General features: G+C 34.8%; 2 protein-coding genes across 3 annotated transcripts; both read right to left on the bottom strand.

The window, feature by feature from the left end:
• Positions 1-138: 138 nt before the first annotated feature.
• On the bottom strand, positions 139-5,541 carry HTH (Glucose-methanol-choline (GMC) oxidoreductase family protein). The gene is made up of 6 exons (XM_011074214.3): positions 4,642-5,541; positions 3,936-4,323; positions 1,816-2,126; positions 1,233-1,618; positions 549-1,117; positions 139-442 (listed from the first exon to the last, which is right to left on the bottom strand). Exons 1-6 carry the CDS (start codon positions 4,706-4,708, stop codon positions 388-390), a joined length of 1,776 nt encoding a protein of 591 aa, XP_011072516.1. The 5' UTR covers positions 4,709-5,541; the 3' UTR covers positions 139-387.
• A 4,768-nt stretch (positions 5,542-10,309) lies between these two features.
• Positions 10,310-19,978, bottom strand: LOC105157751 (protein ROOT HAIR DEFECTIVE 3 homolog 1). Of its 2 annotated transcripts, XM_011074212.3 has the most exons (23): positions 19,782-19,978; positions 18,797-18,946; positions 18,480-18,546; positions 18,298-18,400; positions 17,779-17,849; positions 17,608-17,671; positions 17,468-17,533; positions 17,282-17,329; positions 17,120-17,182; positions 16,977-17,033; positions 16,640-16,798; positions 16,485-16,553; positions 16,296-16,387; positions 15,327-15,405; positions 14,297-14,462; positions 13,904-14,028; positions 13,307-13,569; positions 13,112-13,208; positions 12,857-13,015; positions 11,899-12,003; positions 11,636-11,730; positions 11,442-11,538; positions 10,310-10,970 (listed from the first exon to the last, which is right to left on the bottom strand). In XM_011074212.3, exons 1-23 carry the CDS (start codon positions 19,783-19,785, stop codon positions 10,734-10,736), a joined length of 2,436 nt encoding a protein of 811 aa, XP_011072514.1. In that variant the 5' UTR covers positions 19,786-19,978; the 3' UTR covers positions 10,310-10,733. The 2 variants fall into 2 exon arrangements, with proteins under 2 accessions (XP_011072514.1, XP_088735386.1); XM_088879260.1 differs by lacking the exons at positions 18,797-18,946; positions 19,782-19,978 and having other exon boundaries at positions 18,258-18,400; positions 18,480-18,525.
• Between the last annotated feature and the right edge of the window lie 938 nt (positions 19,979-20,916).

The raw sequence follows: 20,916 nt of genomic DNA, 5'->3' as shown, positions 1-20,916 counted from the left end.
TAGAGAGAATTTCATGCAGTCCTTTATGCACAGATTCTTGGAAAATGAAAAGACAAAAGAAAGAAACAAAACAAGTTACCTCTTCTTCTTTACGTTGTTATGTTTAACAAAGGAAAGGAAAGGAAATTGCAATGGCAATGACATAAGAAACTCTGTAAGATAGAGATGGTAGATGATCCCATAAGAGATAATACATAGCAGCATGCATCAGGAGAACTGATACTGTGAATAATACAGCAGACTGGGATTATAATGATTTTCACATCCGCAATCAGAAAGCCGCTCTCTCTAGATATAATTGCTAGCTAACAATAGGATTGAAAGAATTACTAATTTTTCCTATAACACAAGCTGAACACCTCTTCTACTTGTTATTCGGACAAGTGCTCAAACCCCAGCTGCTTTGCCTAATCTTTCCCTCAAAATCTTCACTCCCATGTACCTGCATTGGTGCATTTACAAGTCGATTTAGTGTTTCTTGATCTCTTCATGTGCCTTAGATTTTTGCTTTTCATAGCATCTTAAAGAAAATTAGTATTATGTCTTACCGGCCCATCATCATGACGGTGGCTTGAGGATTAGTCCCTGGGGACTCAGTGAAAGTCGAGCCATCGATAACGCGGAGTCCTTTGACTCCAAGAACCTTATAATCAGAGCTCACCACTTTGCCCACATGGCACCCTCCATGGTAATGCCAAATTGTAATGAGGGTGTCTTTGCAGAACTGCTCCAGGGATTTTGTGTCATTGGTGTGTTTAGGTATAAGATTAACATTAGCTTCAACGCTCAAGTTCAACAGCTTCTCCACAACGTCCTTGTCGTACTGTGCGTAGGGTGCAAAATGCTTCGACTTCAGCATTTTCTCCACAACACGTATGCCGTCTACACATCGTGCCAAATCAGCTGGGTGGCTAAAGTAGTTGAAGGTGATTGAAGGGTTGTCGTCAATATTCTTGTTTATTAGGCTAATTTGACCTGTTGACAGGGGCCTGGCTATCTTTTCGAGGATGAAACCTCCCTTAAATGCTTCATGTGGAAGGTTTCTCTTTCTTCTCCTGTAGTCATGAATTGCCTCATGTGTTCTTTGCTTCGGAGGAATCGTCGATAGCTGACCTATCTGTTTATACGACAAAGCAGAACGACAGTGACATCTCAGACTCTTCTTGCAATTTCTAGTGAGGAAGAAGTGTTGCGGACACTACAAATGAAAAATGAAGAACAAGTTCTATTACCTCAGCTGAAGCAATTCCGTGGTCCCAATGAATACTATCTTTGGACTGTCCAAAACCACTGCTGGCTTCAATGTACACTCCCAGCTTTGTGATCCCTACAGTTTGTATCAAGGACTGTTTGACAGGAGTCTTACTGGGCACAAAAATTGTGTTTAGGGGATTATCAGACATGCCCTTCCCGACAAACTTATTGTCAAGCACAACAGGAATGTTAAACTTTTTGAGTTCTGCTTTTGGGCCGATGCCACTGAGGAGGAGCAGATGAGGACTCCCAATTGCACCAGATGACACGATGATTTCACTCCCCGACCTCTTCGACAGAATCGCTTTGTGTTTCTTCCCATTTTCGTCTTTGAAGATAACTCCAACGGCCCTCGGGTGTTTCCCTGTTATTCAAAACGAACAATTACCATAATATCAAATCTCATTCTGAGCTGATCATGGATATTTCTGATACAGTACGCTATCACTACGTACAAGAATCATGATCTGATACTTATCTTACAAGTTGGATCGTAATCTACTTATTATATGTGATATTATAAAATCAAAATAGTTAGTTCTTTTTGTGTTTTGGACTAACCTGTTGTGTCAAACTCAATTTTCAGAACTGAAGCATGAACCAAAACATGGAGGTTTTCAGGATTAGCAGAGGCAAGAAGCTCAGCAGCAGTGTGGCGGCGGCCAAACCTGTCGAAGATGGTTCCACCAACTTTGGTTCCATAAATGTGATCATAGGTGAAGCCATTGAAAGGTGATATCCCAACTTCAAGAAGGCTATCTCTTACTGCTCTCTGCCACGGAATAAGGTCTGGCCGATGAACAATTTGCTTCTCGATCCACGGGTATGACTCGTTCACAAGTTTATCATCCCAGCCTACACTCTTGATGTAACTGCAACTCACAAGATTTCAACATCAACACATTATTCATTCAAGTAACCGATCCACGGGTACGACTCGTTCACAAGTTTATCATCCCAGCCTACGCTCTTGATGTAACTGTAACTCACAAGATTTCAACAACAACACATTATTCATTCAAGTATTTCTCAAGAATTAAACTCCGGTGAAGCTACATTGTTCTTGTTCAATACAAGTCCAAAATCTACATCCACTAAAAGGTGCAAGCAGACTGAAATCCATGCAACACTCGATGCTTTGTGTTGGATGATTGTCACATGCCCCTCATCTCAACTATCCGACTACCTACTCTATTGTTCACCGGCCCTACCATCTACACCACCCCACCGCTTCTGGAAATAATTTAAAATCTTGAAAATAAAGAATAAATGGGACTGAATGCCAATAGTGTGTGAGTAGTTAAGCTGATATAAATGAGTTACAATCTCTGGTGTTTTTGGGCTGCTCCACTTGTATAAATTTTGTCTCTCTGCCTACCTAACTCAATACTTTATTATAAAAAAAAAAAAAATGCAATTTAACCTCCTGTGATATTATAAATTTACAAATTACCCCTCTATAAAAAATTTTTTTAGCAATTTACCCTCCTATGTTTTCCAAAATACAGCAATTTACCTCTCTAAACAGGAGGTAAATTGCTTCATTTTAAAAATTCAGAAGAGTAAGTTGCTATAATTTTTTCATAGGAGGTAATTTGCTCATTTGCAATTTCACATAGAATAAATTGCATGAAATCCATTTATTATCATCAGGAGCAAAATGAAACAAAATAAAATGGAATTTGAATGATAGCAACCCTGCTGGTTTTCCCTTTCAAATCTTGAATGATAATCAAGCATAGAAGAGGATGTTGGTCATGACATGATTTATTGATTGGATACTAATTAATTTTCTCAAAGAGGGGTTTCAAGATTATGCTTTTGATTGAATCAAAAATTGACATTTAAATAAATGCATCAAACCTTAAAGTAGTTGTTGATAGTAATGGCACAAACCTAACCCAAGTGTGTAATAATGACTCCTCAGATTGAACAATGCCCACAACTGTTGATTCTTCAATTTTGTATGGATTTTCGTATGAAAATGAAATGTGGTTAATTTAGTTGATGAGTTCGTGTCTTATGTATTATTAGTGTCAATCATTATACTTTTTTATTTTATGAAAATGATAGAGATGTGTTAAATCAAATATATTTTTAATTTAAATAAAATTGATGGTTATATCTTTTATTGATTCAGAATTATCACGTCATGAAAAAACATACTAATAATATAACGATTCAAATTAGAATGATAATAAAACATTTTCAGTCATAATACGTATAAACAAACATATTTCGACATTCATTACTGTTCAAAAATTTAAAATTGAAATGGAAAATGAAACCAAAGAAAGCAGTAACATATATGTATCTATTTATACTATCCAATGAAGTTCGTGAAGATGATTATCATTATCGAATTTGTTATTGATTATTAGTATATGATTTTTATCATTATTCGTAGTTTTTAAATATAAATATTTTGATATTGATAATTGAGATTAATTTGTTCAAAAAATAATAATTTATCGTTTTTATTTTTTAAAAAAATCTTTTTGTACCTAAATAATTCATCTTTTATTTTAGAAATAAACTCACAAAAGAATCCTTTTTTTTTTTCAAATTAAAAATTAAAGACATATTGTCAGACAATGTGTCATAGTAATTGACCAACCAAAAAAAAAAACACACCCATCAAAGAAAAAGAAACTTAGTGAAGAAATTTGGAGGAGTTGTACCTTGTGCTTGCCCGGGTGTAAAATCCAGCGTTGATGCAAGTGCCACCGCCCAAAACTCTTGCCCTAGAATTGAACACCCCATCGGTGGAGATGAACATCTGCGACGCCGACGTCGGCGAGATGTCCGCCAGAGCAATGTGGAAATTCTGCATGAGACTGACATTCGGATTCGCGAATGGTGTTCCTCCTCTTTCCAGCAGCAATACGGTGTAGTTCCGGGAGAGCGTGGCGGCGAGGGGGCATCCCGCCGTGCCTCCGCCCACAATTATGTAGTCGTAGGAGGAGGCGGGTCGGCGGGTCAACGCGGGGGAGGACGGGTCAGGTGAGAATGAGCTGGCTGGTTTAATGAATGGGTAACGGTACTGAGCTGGATGATCATACTGCACACCTGCATTATATTACCAGAATCTCTATCTTTTTAAAATGAGAATAGAATTTAATCATGGAAATTTCTGGGAATTATTTCTTCTAACTTGTTGAAATCTCTGCTGTTTTCGTGATGATGATGAAGATGTGTGTGTGTGTGTGTGTATAAATATATCAGCAATTATTACTGCAAAAGAAACAGAAAAAAAAAATCAACCTTGAATGAAGAAAAATACACACGAGTGCATGTGTTTGTGTGTGAGAAACAATCAAAGTAATCAGATTTGAAGAGGAGAGAAAGAAGAAAGAGAGAGAGATGGGATGAGAAATAGAATTTAACCTTGACAGAAAGTGAGCAGTGTGGTGCTGATCCATACAAGTAAATACATGTAAGCAACCAAAGCCATTGGGAAGCAGCAAGAAAGAAACACACACAACACACACTACTAGCTCAATTCAATCCACTCCAGATCCCTTCCCTAGTTTCTTGATGTGGCTGCCTCTGGTTGGCCTTCTTCTCTGTGTATCTATGTATTTATTTGTTTTATACACACATCTTCTGCACACACACACACACACACACACACAGAGATAGAGAGAAACAACCCCAGTCTTACATATATACACACACAAAAGAGTGATGATGACACAGACCATGTACAGACCCTTTGTCTGATTCTTTAAGCTGATGCATTAATGAGCATTAATGAGAGAGAGGAGGTAGTTAATCTCACATAATTTGTAATAATACTGTGGTTAATTGTTTGATGGTGTATGAAACAAAGGAGAAGATGAAGGGATCATTAAATGTGTAGAGAAATGAAATCCCAACTGAGAAAATGGCATTTAATGGGCACAGTTGGAAAAGAAGAGGTACTCTCATCCTCATGAATGCATGAGCGCCGTTTGGATATGAATAAAGCTTTCTTTTTTATCATATATTTCCTCATAAACGTACATATGGACAGCTCACAAGAGCCAGCTTGCCTGCATTTTCTGCTAACCCTCTTCACCAAAAACACTCTCCATATACCAGACAACATTTAAACCCAACCTACTTCAACCTCTCTCTCTCTCTCTCCATATATATATATATATTTGTCTGTAACATGCATAGCTACTGACTGTGTGTGTCAGTATGTGTGTGTGTGTGTGTGTTTATATATTATGGGATGAAACCATGAAACTGGTTTCTGGAGTTCTGGTGTTTTTGTTATGGAGAATGCATGTGAAAGGAATTGTCTTGGGGCATGTAGGAAATTTTAGAGAAATCTGATTTTGTGATTAACTGAATCAATTGTATAATAAATGTAATGTATTTTTTTTATGATTTGTGTACACTTAAAAATAATGATCAATATCAAATATATTATACTTGTTGTGTAATTAATTGAGTCTGGTTAAACCTGAGTTGAATAAAAAATTTGCTGTGGTTGAACAACATTTCTGTTTTCAGGAGGTATAGTGGTTTTCTTGGCAGTGTGTAGAAGAACTGAGGGGTTGGAAATAAAAATATAAAAGTGTAACTCCAGTATTTATGGTACATTTAAGTTCCTTAAATGTTAGTAGATGAAATTTGTAAAAAATAATGAAGTTTTTCACCTGTAAGAAAAAAGCAGAACAAGAATTCACTTATTTTAGGCCTAAAATTTGGACATTATGAGGCAATTATAAGTCCGTGTCTGTGCACTGTGCTGCTGCGAGTCAAAAAAGGAACTTTTTGTGTGGACGTTACAACCATAGGAAGAGCTTTCTTTTCTGTGAAAAAAAGTATCTTATTATTACATTCAACGTAAGAAAATTGTAACAACCTCCTCGGTATTTAACATAATTATAAATAATTCTTATTATTTAAAAGATTATCAATAATTTTAATTTTAGCGTCTTTTAATAATTAGCTCCATTAATTTTCGTTAGATTTTAATCTTTTTTTGTGATAAACTGATCAAAATGCCCTTGTGAATTATGAATTATAATTCCACTTATTTTTTAATTATTTTTAGAAAAAATTATGAACTGAGAGGATAATTTATTTATAATTTTTCAAACCTTTTCATCTATCTCATCCAATTTTTTATGTTTTTTAAATTTTTTAAAAAAATAATAAAATACAGTAAATACAAAGTTGACAATTCCAAAACTTCATTCAATGATTACATAATTTCATCAAAATCGGGAGGTATTTATAATTTTCCAAACAACAAGAGAATATTTATAGTTACGCCAAATTTTAGAGGAGCTCATTGCAAGTTACCATACATTACGATGAAAAGTAATTATAACTTTGATGAAATTTAAAAAAAAAAAAAACCTAATAACAATAATAGCCTAATTACCTACTGATATCTCATATTCAGACTTTCATGTATTACCTAAATATTAATCAGTTCATCGTATAATCATTAATGTTTTAGGTTAAGGTTGAGGTTCTATAAATTGGTTCAGTCTCATCAAATATTTGATTATTTATCTCACTTAATAAAAAAATATTTATAATGGGTATTTATTTCACTTAATAAATTGATGTATTGCTCAGTGCATTTTATAAATATTAAGATGAGAGTAAACGATAATGCAGATTTAAATATATAATTATATTAAGTAAAGAGTAATTGGTGGGGTGGGGTGGTAGGGGTAGCCACAACGTCATTGTTTAGTATTAGTATTGAGACCCAATAGAGTGGCATAATTAGATGAAATTGGTTAAAAATTAAAGTGGTATGCAACCATAATTGCGGATTCAATTATGTGTAGTATTATTTATTGGTTAGGGGGATGAAAAGAAGTTTTGGACCATTTGCATTATTTGATTAATCATAGTAAAATTGGATTAGTATTAATGAATAATGTGGAGAGAGGCCAACTGCACATATTTATGTACACCTATCCAACAATTAATTAAACTCATTCTCATAATTAATTAATTAAATTAAATATATTTGGAGAATAAATCAAATTCTCAGCTCCACTTAGAAAACATTTAAAAATAAATTTACTTGTTCTACTTTATTTATTATACACACTTTATGTTCTCTTTTTTTTTTTCTAAATAAAATATAGGGTTAATTGATAGGGGGTAATTTTTTTTTTTTCATAGATAATTTTTTACTCATTTATCATATCACAGGAGATATATTGTATTTTTTTTCATAAAATATATGGTGTTATTTTTATGCACATAATATATATATATATATATATATATATATCAAACGGAGTAGAAAGTAAAATAGGGTTTGCAATTAAAATTAAGACTCGAACACCTAACAAAAAATATACCTTTGATCTACATTAAATGCTATTGATCAGCCCTAACTCAGACCTGCCACATTCACTACACACACACACACACACTGGCCATCAAAACCTTGCTACCTATCCAGATTCCAGACTGGAAATGCCTCTAAATGTTGAGATTTGGTTTCAGATTCTTTAACCTTTACAAACCAAAATTTGACGTTTTCAACTCAAACTTGTGGCCCATATTCACTGAGAAATTGATTTCTATTTTTCAGAATTTTGTGTGATCAAATGTGTGAAATTGGGACCCCATATGCAAGTTTTAGGACAGGGGTTGTTTCCGTTCTTCATGGAAACAAACATGAATTATGAGAAAATGATGTTGAAATGTTTTTGTTACTTGATTCAATTTGACATCTCAACTGCTATTAATTGATCGAATATGTGTTTGTGGGTGCATGTCTGTATTCATTTACTCAAAAATGCCTTAATTAGGGGAACTTGTCAATTTTCTTTTGGGATCCATATCGATATTGATATTGATCTTGATTGATTTAATTGTTGCACTTATTATATGTTGAACCAGATTTTGATACTAATGATCCCTAGACCAAAATGAGTGGTGGCCTGGTAGGGCCTTTATTTCATACAGGTAAACTATAACAACTTTTCTGAAGTTTGACGTAAAGATGAATACCCCTCGTTATTTAAAAAATTACAAATACCTTCTTGATATTTGATGAAATTATATAACCCTTGAAGGGAGATATAAAATTGTCAATTTTGCCTTTACTGTATTTTTTTTTTAAAATAACAACTTATAAAAAAGTCGAACGGGATGGAAGAAATTTTTTTAAAAATTATAAAAAAATTATCCACTTAATCTATAAAAGAATATTTTTTTAAAAATAAATAAAATTTAATTTTTAATCCACAAGTGCATTTTAGTTGGTTCACTGTAAAAAATGGATGGAAACCTAACAAATTGAGCTAATTGTTAGACGATCGTTAAAATCAGAGAAGATATTGATAATTTTTCAAACAACAATGAAATATTCGTAATTACACAAATCTCTCTAATTTTGAATAATAACACATTCATCTACAAGACACGTCGATATTATTTATAAAATCACCAATATTTTTTGAAAAATTACACACACGCGCTCCAAAAACATCAATTGACACAATGGTGGTTTTTGTAATTATGTAAAAAGATATGAATAATTTGTGTAAAATATACTATATATAGTCCATCAGTCTATGATAAATAATTTGTTCCCTGTCAAATGCTTTTCTCTCGGTGCAAAATTTGTCCCATGACACCTAACAAATTTTAGTATGTCTGAGAAGCATAAATTGAAAATCATAAATAATTGAAGACGTACTTTAATTTCCTGCATCAACTGACCCACCCCCTCAATGTGTCTACCATTACTGCCCTCTCTGTTGTGTTGTCTATCACTCATGTTTGCATTTAGTTCTTGTATCAATGTGGTGAGAGGGCTAGGCTGGAACAGCTAAACGAGCTGCATGCAGCATCACAATGAGAAGACAAGATATACCACTACCCCAACAATGAAAGTGATCAACAAACATGTATAGAATGCATGTGTACGAAGGGCAAAATTTTGTATCGGGTTGGGCATATAGGATCTATGCAGGACTCTATTAACGAGTTGTGCATCGAGGCAGGCCTAAGAGAGGTCGAGAATAAACCAAATGTGGCATCCTAAAGGGAAATGGGCATCAATAATTGAGTCGTCGCCTAAGATTTAGATGAATCCTTTACACCTATCACTTATACTGCATGTATATCTGAAGTAGAATTCCAAGAAAAGGAAGCAACTGATCATGCATGTGCATGGGTACCATAACATGGATGGTAGTCATGATTCAGAGTATGGAGAAAGAATTTCAAATTTGAAGGAAACTAGGAGAAGTTGAATTAACTGTGAGTTTATTGCATAAAGAGATTGGAGAGACATAAATGAGGATGAGACTATTTATCGACTTGATTGAGGTGGTTGACAAATAGTTACAACCCCAAAAGCCATCGTACCTCTTGCACCACAAGAAGTAGAAAAGCCAAATCCTAGACTGATCAGACATTGGAGGATAAAATGGTAATTTCTCAAAAGGAGAAGGCCATTCTGGGCATGATCAACACTTAAAAAATCTCTACATAATCCCTACACTGATCAAAATTTGAGGATACAATGGTAAGTTCTCAGAAGGAAAAGGCCACTCTGGGTCGGATCAAACTTTTGCACTCAATCAAGATTATGTTTTAGAAAGTATATATCATTCAAATGTTTAGCTGTATGAGTAATACAGGCAGTAAACTGGGAATTCTCATTGTTGTATATTTGTATTAAACAGAAAACACAGACGTGATCGGGCCAAGCCCGTGCATTCTCCTACCAAATTAAATTATATATGAAATTAAGCAAGAACCAAGCTGAAAATTGAGCTAATCACCGTCAAGTCTGGAGATTATCTGGATATGACTTACCAGACTGTTTGGGTCCAACTATAGGAATGGCTTGACTCAGACTCCATTAACATTAGCATCACATTTTCACTACATGATGAGGGACAAGACAATTGCAAACAGGCACAAATTCAGGGGTTCATCAGTTTGGATAGTGGCTAGGGCTTTCACCATATAATTGCCTGTGATTTTGGAAATTATCTATGGCAATGAATGCTCATTCAGATATAAACTGAAATTTTGAACCAGGCACAACAAGGAAGAAACACGCACGGAATGAGTAACAGAAACTATAAGATCATGGCAAGGGGTCTTAAAAGACCAGCATCAGTTCCACGTCTGAAGCCAATCAGAATAATCATATTTCTCATTTGACTACATAATGGGTGCTAATACATACTAAAATTGAATGTCTAATGGCACAAAATTGAACCAAGAGCCGGACAATCACAATCAGCGTGAGATGGTAAGAGCCTTGTAGATTACCACCAGTGACAAAATAAAATCATTAGCGGGGCAATTTCAAAACAAATCGAACCCCTGTATAAGACACCTATACCCAAATCAATGTCTACAAAAAAAAGTTGTTCATTGCTTGAACCCAGACAGTAAATAACCCGAGAAACCATTGGGGAGTGCCGCATTATGCTTCAAAATAATTATAAAGATGGAATCCTCAAACAAGAGTAAGTCGCAGCTCACTGTGCTTTGTAATGGGAGCTAGCGTATTCATTTCCATTTTCAGATGAAGTTACCTCAGATGAAGCACTTGACGAATCATAGTCATTTGTACCACTTTGTGAGCTTCTTGCTGGGAGTGGATGGTTATGCTGAGGATCAGCATTAGCATGGCTTTGGCCCTCCTCAGCCAATTTTCTTAGAAGGCTCATGATGGTAGGGAGAAATTTGGTGGATATTGAGAGAAGTCCAGGTAGCTGCAGAGTGCAAAGAAGACGTCAGACCTCAATACAAAGAACTAATAGATCTTAAATCGTACTTCTCCTGAAGAAAAGCTAAACGTATATTCCAACAGTATTTGGATTAGATTTGTTGCCATAATGGAACAACAATGGGGAAGAAGTTAGACACATATAAATCATGCAGAAAGTCATTAGTGGGTGAAGGGAAAAATTTGCTTCCCAGAAATTTCAACAATTTACTCCTCAAAGCTATCACATAGAATTGATATCCTGTATCAGTTTAAATGTCTATGCCTGAACCAGAACAGAAACCACAAAAGCTGAGGAGATCTTCTGCTTTATCATGAAAACTAAAAGTAACTATTTTAGGCCATCATTAAAAAAGTATTACATGATTAAGTCACCTAGAATTGGATGCTTCACAGTAAAATATGGCAATTGACTCGTTAGGTAAAGAAAAATGACATTTATGAAAAGCTCACTTACAGCTCCATTGCGGAATTCCCCGGAGATGTCTAATTGCACCCAGAGGGCTTTTACGAGCAGATAACCAACAAATATGAAACCAAGATACAAAGGATTTCTGTCCAATATAAAATCTGTAAGTAGGGAACTATATAACACACCATGCAAAGCTAACACTAGACAAGCAAAACACAATCTAAAAGATTAGTAAGTACCGCAAAAGGGTCATAAATTCATTAAAACCCAAGATAATTAATGCGACAATTGCCCATGGAGGAGGTAACCAGTTGTTGCTTCGCTTGCTAGCCTCCTGATAGGTGGGAAATAAGTAAACGCCAGTGATTATCTATTTGATCAGAAACTTTATAATGATAAAAAAGGGATGACACAGAAAATTTTATCTGCAGTTACATAAGTATTATAACACAACCAGTGCATAAGACCTAGCTTTTCAAAAGCATAGCATATGCAAGTCTACCTGAGCAGATATGGCTTGGGTAACAGTATACTCAGTCTCAATTTTGAACTGCCTCCACAAAGATTTACACTGGACGGGTGTCAACAAGGTTTTTGATGATGGAACCTAGATAATAAGTCAACAATAAGCCAAGAATAGTCAAAGGAGGTGAAAAACCACATGCAGGAAAGCGCACTGAAGCCTCACCAACTTGTACGTGTGTGTGGATAATGCATGCTAAAGCTCCACATTAGATCACTAGAAGCTCTAAATATAAACGGCCAAAAATCAGTCTAATTCAAGATGAGCAGTGAGCACAGTGATATCACAGAAACAATACTCTATTGCCTTCTTCAAGTAAATCTATATATGTTAGCATAGAAAATTTCATTCAGTCTAAAGAAAGGATTTTTATACCAATAAAAATCCTTTCTTTAGTGTACTAGAACTATGACATAAAGCGACCTACTTTAGAAAGAAAAAGATTACATTAACAAACCAAACTATCCCAACACCATCAGTGCAAGTAGAAAATGTAATAACTGGGATTTACAAATTATACTTCAGGTTCTTTGTTGCATCTGAGGAATGTTTATAAGATTTCTTGAGTGTGTAAATTGCATTCGATGAAAGCATGTAAAACTATAAAAGTATAAACTATTAAGAAATTCCAAGAAATGAAACAGAAGTGTACTTTTCAAAGATAAACTAGTCTTATAAATAGTGGCTAGCTCTTATGCATGTTTACAGTCACCAGACCAAAGAGGATAAGAACCAAAGTTTACACTGTAAATTCTCTTGTATTATGAAAAATAGCACGGAATTCTTAGAGTGAGGATATAGTGAAAGAAGAGGAGGAAGAAACCAAAAATCACGATTCGTTTTAGTTATCAACTGACAAGCCAAAGAAACTATTTTGAGTCTCTAGGAGGCTCTTTCATTAAATAATTATAGACAATTACCAAATTTGTCTAACTACCTCATTCCAACTACTGGAGGCAAGAGGATCCACTGAAATACTCCTATTGGTAGAAGCTGCAGCTTTGGGATCCAGAAGAGCAAGGGACAAGGTACTCTCAATGTTATCAGCATGATCGTCCAGACGGATAGCAGCCATAACGGATAGTAGCTTCAGAGACTAGGCCCAGAAACAAAACAAACAAATTTAAATAAAAAATCAATATCCTATCAGAAACCTGTGGACCCACAGCAGATCTGAGTAAAAAATACATACAGCAGAGCGAGCAGTTTTAGTGATTGCTCGAATATCTTCCTTGCCAGTCCAGACCCGTGGCATTGAGTCAGAATCATGGCTAAATAATGTTGAAAATCTGTCAGCAGTGTTCTTGTCAGTTCATTGGTAAAAACATGAAAGAGAAAATCAAGATTGCAGTAATTCTAGGTCATGATAACAAGATTCAGCAAAAACCTGTCTTTCATACGCATCAAAACCCTCCCAGCTTCTTCTTTTGCCTTTGCTTCAACTATTCCTTTTGCATGATCTTCCACCCTTGAGAGCATGTTATTCTTTGCTACCTCATCCATTTCAAAACCAGAAAGTGCACTAGAAAATCCAGTAACAGCTTTTTCAGTTTCTTGCCGGAGAAGCTTCTTAATTGCAGGCCATGTATCATTGCTTGCTCCATCAAACAAAGCCTCTACAGGCCCACACAATGCCTCATTTAACATTTTCTGCACATAGAACTTATTAGTGGCATGCTATGGATTACATAAACAAGACAGAACGTAGGTGAACAAGATCTACGGAAGTCATAACTTGAAACCAGTTTACTAGCTAGTACTTTGTACTAATTATATTAAAGCAATTAGTTGAGCAACCCCAATTTAATAAATATATTTAATTTTTCGCAGTGATATACCGTGGCAAAAACTAGATTTTCTTTCAAATAAATTGCAGCAACTTCATATTTATTTCTTTCGTTCTTGAAGGGTGGCAACAAATGTTTTACATAATCTTACCACCTCACAGGATTGTTCACAGATTCAACAAGACAGTATTTCATACCTCATACGTTGCTGTAAGTTCGGACAGCTTAGCCGCCCGAACTGCAGTTATGTGTGCATCTATATCCCGTCGGAGTTTGTCTCTAACTTTAGAAGAGTCCCAATTTGCTTGGTCAATATCAGCACCTACAAAACATAAAGTAATCCATCAAATGACTCAGTCAATTCTGTTATCAACACTCTATTCAATTAAACATTTAGAATTAGCTTGCCATTTTTCTCAAGATCAAAGAGAATGTTGCTATCTCATACTAGCAGCACTTTAAAATGCAAACTATGGAGTTCATTTTTCTCATCTTTTAGGGGGTTCACTTCAAACTAAAAGTTAGCCACATGATTATGTCATTGTAGGAACCACTCGCCTAAAAGTCATGTCAATGTTCAATAACTATACCTGCTGATGCTTCATCAAACTGTGACATAAAATACTCTGTACAATCACGTGCAGCCGCAGCAAATCCTTTTCCCTCATTCAAGGCTCTATCAAATGCTTCTTTGAATTTATCCAAGGTTCCAGAGCGTATGTGTCCCAACATGAATTGGTATGCTGGTTGGACGAGCTAATGTAACAAAAAGATGACAAATTGTAAGGGGTAAATGAGAAAGAAACAGAGGATTTGAAGCAGCTACAGATGACAAGCTCTGATACCAAACCAGAATGTGATGCTTAGCATGTAAACTTCTGTCCATATGAACCCACCAACAATATAACAAAACTATATGCATAACATTAAAGATACGGGTGACTGAAGTAAACACATCTAAGTCTGAACTAACTCAAGAAGTAATGTTCAGAAGCTGTTCTGCATTCTAAATACAGGAACCAAAATCAACGTAAAAAACACATAATATACATGGGAGACCATATTTCCTCCTTTCAAAGACCATAAGAGCATTCTTTAGATCCTTGCTTATTAAACTTATTAAGCATCATGATGACAACATTTATATTGCTCTGGCTTTTGTGTTGCACTATTTAACAGGATATCCTGGCAACTCAAGACTGATATAAACACTATCGGAAAATGCATGAAAGGACATGTTTCTGACCAGTGATGTTTTCCAATAAGAGATTATCAAGAGGAAAAAGACTCAAATTGGCAGAACTAGTCCACATCTCTCCTGGAATTATTATATTCTTTAAGCTTTCTTTGCATAGCAAATTACCATCTAAGTGTTTCTACATGATGTTGGCAATTTGAATGGCATGCAAGACCACACGCAACCCCATATTGGTAGACTTGAGGCCCAAATGTCAATACTCAACCACAAAGAATCTTCTAGACACGTCTCTGCTAGAGACATAGGAAATACCAGAGGACTGCCTAATTAGTTCAAAAAGAAAGGCTAGAATTTGATATAATATGTGTTTATTTGTGTGCATGCTAGAGTAAAATTAATAATGTAAGAATAAGAAATATTACTTGCAAAAGTTTCTCTTCTAACTGTTTCCGCTTTGAAGATCTCACACCTTCATCAAAATACGTCGCCTCTGCATCATACCTATTTCAGCATAGAAAGTATAACACAGATACAAGTGTCAAATTCAGGCTCTACCACTAAAGCACAAGAAGTTTGAATTCTCTACTGCTAATGATAATCTGAACACCAAAAGAATTTACGCACTGTCGACCTATTAATTTTCTTGCAAACCTTGATAAATCCAATTATTAAACAATTCAAATTTGCAAAAATCACAGGATGATGTTCAACAGTAGACTTATCCCATAGATATTAACTTGGTTGTGATTGCTTCATTTATACGTTTCATTTTTGGGCATCATAAACCAGCAGACTTCACTTACTGAAAAAAATAATATGAGAAATAAAATACCTGTTCACCTCACCTGAAGTTCAATCATCAAACTAACACGATAGATCTGCCTGTGCATGTGAATGTCTAATTCTACTGAAGATACTTACTTATAGTTTCAGACAGGAAAATTGGAACAAGTACATGAGTCTTTTAATTTTTTTCACAGAATTTTTTTTATCCTTCTCCAGCTTATTGGCAGCTTCCGGTAATCCCTTCATAGCAATCAGATCCTTTAATTTCATCCACAACCACGTCCATCAGCCATACATCACCTGACCCACTATACAGATGGACCAAAATTTGTATAAGCTTCCCAATTTCTTTCACACTAGTCAAATCTCTTACTTGTCCTCCGACAACCTAGTGTTTTTACTAAAGTGCAACAGAATCTAACTGTTTAGTTCTCGCATATGCACCAAAGATTCAACAACATAGCATTTTGTGCATAATCATGTTCAAGGAATAACACCCATCAATATCACTCTCCAACAAATTGTCCAATTTAGCCAAAGCATGTATGGCCTGATCTATGTGAATACAAGAAAGAAAAACATAATTTCAAATATGTTTCGCTTACTCAGAAAGACAAACATCAAGAATCGAGGAGAGCTTCTTCCCAAATCCTGGCACCGGTTTAGTTTCTACCGTCTCTTCTAGTTCACGCCATTCCTGGATAAATAGGTCAACAGTTCGACAATTTAAATCTTGACAGAAGTATAAAAGAACACCTCAAATATAAAATTTACGTATGTCATAGAAGAAGCACCTCATTTCCAATGAAAGAAGAGAACTTTTCATTAGCAATCTCTTCACAACGAACAGTGGCAACCATTACCTACAAATAAACCAAGCAAATCTTTCAATAACCAAACTTCTTCAACAGCTTCCCTCTGTATCCTAAATAGACGTTCAGATCACAACCTTGTGAGCTGGCAGGTCAAGGTCCTTGTTCTCCTTAATAACCTTCCATATCTGTTCTGCACTGAATGAAAAGCCTGAAGCAGGAACTACACCACGTCTATCCCCAGCAAGACCACCAGGTGCAATAGAATGAAAAAATCGCTGTCTTAAGCCTGCCACCTTCAATGAAAACACAAAGCAGTAACCAAATGTAAGATTCCCATCTCAACTAATTGTGAGCATCCACCTTTCTCCAAACAAGACTGGCTATATGTGGGCCAAAGAATGAGATCAACTCCTTCATGAGACAGGCATTTAAAAATGAGGACAAATTTCAGGAATTTGAAACAGCATGAACCTGCTCTCTAAATTGTTCTTCCTTCTCTTCAAAACTAGAGAGAGCTACAACTTGAACCTGCCATCAATGGTTCAAGCAAACACTGTCATGCTTTTCACACTAAGAGAGACATCATACAACTTATGAACAAACTGACATCTCACATTGAAAAATTCACTTAATGGAGTTTCTCTGTGAGCTTCTGGTTTAGGAACAGAATCCCATATCTTCTCAGGGTACAGAAAAAGAGGGACAGAGCAAGATATTAGAAACGGACTGTAAATATAATATATCAAGCACACATTGCAAAGCTGCATATAATGTACCTTCTGAATGTCTTCCCTTAAAACAGGTTCCAAGTTTTCCAAAGGCGTCTACAATAATGCACAAGGGGAACAAAAATGCTCCAGGATTTTAACTATTATTTTAAGGAAACAAATGCAGCAAATTTTTTATAGTCTTAGAAAATATTCCAAGGTAGCATCAAATTAGAAATAAGAGGGAGCGCGTACCCTCGTTTTATCACGAATAACAAACATCAAAGTTGTCTTACGTGGACTAAACAATCTCATCATAACCTGTTAAGCACATCGAAAAATCAGTAAAGGATACACAATGCATAAGGTTTGCATAGAGCACTACAATGGCTAACCTGAAACACAGTTTTCAAGAGAGGTTTATTTGCGGCTTGTTCACGGCCAATGTCATGACACCACCTGCACAGTATAGTTTTCCAATAGAGTAACTTAGAAAAAGATACAACTATCATGAATTTCACTGAAGTGCAAACAAAATCTAGATTAATGCAACTTAACAATCTTACATATTTATCAGCACTATATCTGATACAGCAAGGGCAAAAAGAGCGCTCTGCTTTTCAAATGCAGTGTCATCCTGAAGCAAAACAACTAGAGTAGTATGACATCAAAAGATAATTACAATTGATTCATTTAAAAAAGGAAAAGGGGATCACGGAGCTATACGTATTCTTGTCAAAGACAGAATGTATAGGGATACAAAGCAATAGATCAAAGGATAGGTTCCTGAATGATGATGCTGAGGCATTCCGGAGAATTGGGCAGACTCACATAAGGTGCAAAAAAGCAAGATTATCTCTAATAATCTCTTTTATAAGGCACAAGGAGACAAGAAAAGCACAGCCTTCAAAACATAAGCTGGAACGAAAACTTGACATATCACAAATAGGCTGTAAACTAATAGCCAAACCCTAAGTTGTGAAAGCATATATCTTGGAACAGATGTCCTAGATAAAGGCGATAAACTATGAAATACACGAATCACCATGAGAATATCAAGTCATTAAGTAGAAAATTCCTTTGACCTCTCCTCGTTCTCTTCCATCAGTACCCTCTAAATCCATTACCAGAGTGCAAGGTTCGATGCCAACACAGTGTGCCATCCATATGCCTTTTGTGGTTTGCGACCTAATGGAATTCACATGCTGTCAGTATCTTCAACAACTGATTGAACAAATATGAGAGAGCAGAGTCAATAAGTGCGTGCCTTCCCTTAAAAGCATCCATTTCTCTAAAGTTTGTACCAAACAGGTTATTCAACAATGTACTCTTCCCTGTCAAGGAAACAGAGAGTACTTCAAGAATATTACTGACAGTACTTGGCTAACTGAAACAAACAACACTATTGTACCCAAGAGCAACACGGCTCTTTGAGTTGCTAAAAAGCAATTCAGAATAATAACTATGCGATATAAGAGTGCTATAAGGTTTCAATAGAAACTCGTAACCAAGCAAGCAAAAATTTAATATCCAAGAAGGTGTTAACCAAAAAGAAAAGATATGTTGGCAATTAAAAATCCATACCGCTACTCTGAGGGCCCATTATGGCTACTACGGCATAAGAAAGCCCACATTCTGCAAGTTTAACTTCTTTCATGAACTTATCAATTCCAACAGCATTGAAATTACCATCCCCGTCTATGAGGTGAGTTGAACAACAATCATTGCTTTTATCTGGATATAGAATAGGAGTTTCATTAGAATGAACTAGTTTTGTAAGTTACAGTTGCTTCAGAGACAAATCAATAAAACTCATTAATCAGCATTCCCCATTGCACTCCAATATGCAGCAGCAAAAAAAGTGAGATGAGAAGCATACATACATAAGACATATATATACACAAAATATGAATATAATAACAGGAAAACAGAAGCCTAAGACGAGAAAATAATGTTTTTAAGTGGCTACAGTAACATCTTTACATGAAATACATGGATAAAATAGATTAAACACATGCTAAAACATGATTTTCTAATAAGGCAAAATAATTTAAAAAATACTAAACCAGGTGTCGCAGAAGGTTATCAAGCAGAAGATGAATCATGTCTACTTTTACTACCATGTCCTAGGTTTCAATAATCAGTGTTCTACATTTCAAAGATTCCAAATACATTAACAATTTAATATAACCGAGGATCATGCATTAGCTCCGACCACAAAGTTATCGAGCCATAATCAAAAAACAATCACGCAAATCGACAATCCAAAAATCGGAATGCGGATGTCCATCCACAGAGACGCTAATACCAGCATATCAATACATAATCCACACAAAGTGAAACAGCACCAAAAGAACCAACAAATGAAGCAGAAAAACCAGACCACCTCTCACACAAGTAACAGAAACTGAAAAGCAGTTAACCCATGGATAACATGCACATTAATACTCATTATCTAAACACACACGATCATTTACAATTAATAAGAGCAGATCATTTCATCGATGATTTTTCTATTGTGAACCAAACTAGAATAAATGATGAAATTGAAATGGATCAGATTTCGTACCCATGACAGGAACAAAGAAAAGAATACTATCCGATCAACGGCAGGGAATCCTCGGAGAATCGGAGACCGGAAAATTGGCGAAGAAGGTAGAATCCGAGCACAGGATCTCAAATGGGGGTGAATTCATATGCATGCATACATTCTGCTCATGTGTTCTATGTGCCTTTGCTGATGCTAATAAAACATAAAAAACAACAGAAAGGTATATATATCTACATATATATATAATATTCTAAAATAAAATAAAATATATATATACATGCTTGGTAGAGCGTGGAGATCACGATCCAATAAATAACCAGCACACTACAAAAATGCCAGACTTCGCTTTCTCTACATCCCACGTGGCACTAACGCAAATCTTAGACCAACCAACATTCCATTATTTTATATTTACTAAATAAAAATAATTTATTTTTAATTAAAAAATATTTTTAAATGTAATTTAAACTACTAATTATTGTATTTTAAAAAAGTTAAATAATCTTAAACTTAAAATTAAGTAGTGGTTAAGTATTAAAAAAAAAAACAAGCTATGATAAACATGCAAATAATCTTAAATTATTTTACCTATTAAATGAGTGAATATATTGGATAAAGATAATCAATGTTACACTCCTTTATATTTAATAAGAAAATAGACTAAAATGACAAAATAAAATTAATTACTAATTAATTTTATCAAAAAAAAAATGAGTGAACCTTTTCCATAAACACAAATAATCATACACTTATTTAAATATAAATAAAAATAAAAAATTTATTTTGTTACATAATAAAATAAAAATATAAGATGAGTATTTTGGATCATATAAATAAGTTGTAGTAAAATTTATATTGGTTCTCGAGTAATTATAAATAATTCAATTAGTATATTTTATAGTACTCTTTTAATTACTCAATAATTAAAGTAATATTAATTGATAAAATTCAAATACTAATTGAGTCATTTGTAATTACTCAAGTACCAAATGACGTTAATAACAAAACTCGATTACAAAAATAAGTTGTAATCAAATAAATTTATGGAATAATTATGTTTACCCCCTTATTTATTATTTATTTATACAAACCACACATGTATTTTGAGTAATTATTGAAACTACTCATGGTAAAATAGCACTATTTTTTTAGC

The sequence above is a fragment of the Sesamum indicum genome, linkage group LG3, assembly GCF_026168435.1.
Source record: "Sesamum indicum cultivar Baizhima isolate 11 linkage group LG3, ASM2616843v1, whole genome shotgun sequence".
Classification (NCBI taxonomy): Eukaryota; Viridiplantae; Streptophyta; class Magnoliopsida; order Lamiales; family Pedaliaceae; genus Sesamum; species Sesamum indicum.
The sequence above is the reverse complement of the archived record's forward strand: the minus strand, read 5'-3'. Positions and strand labels throughout refer to the sequence as shown.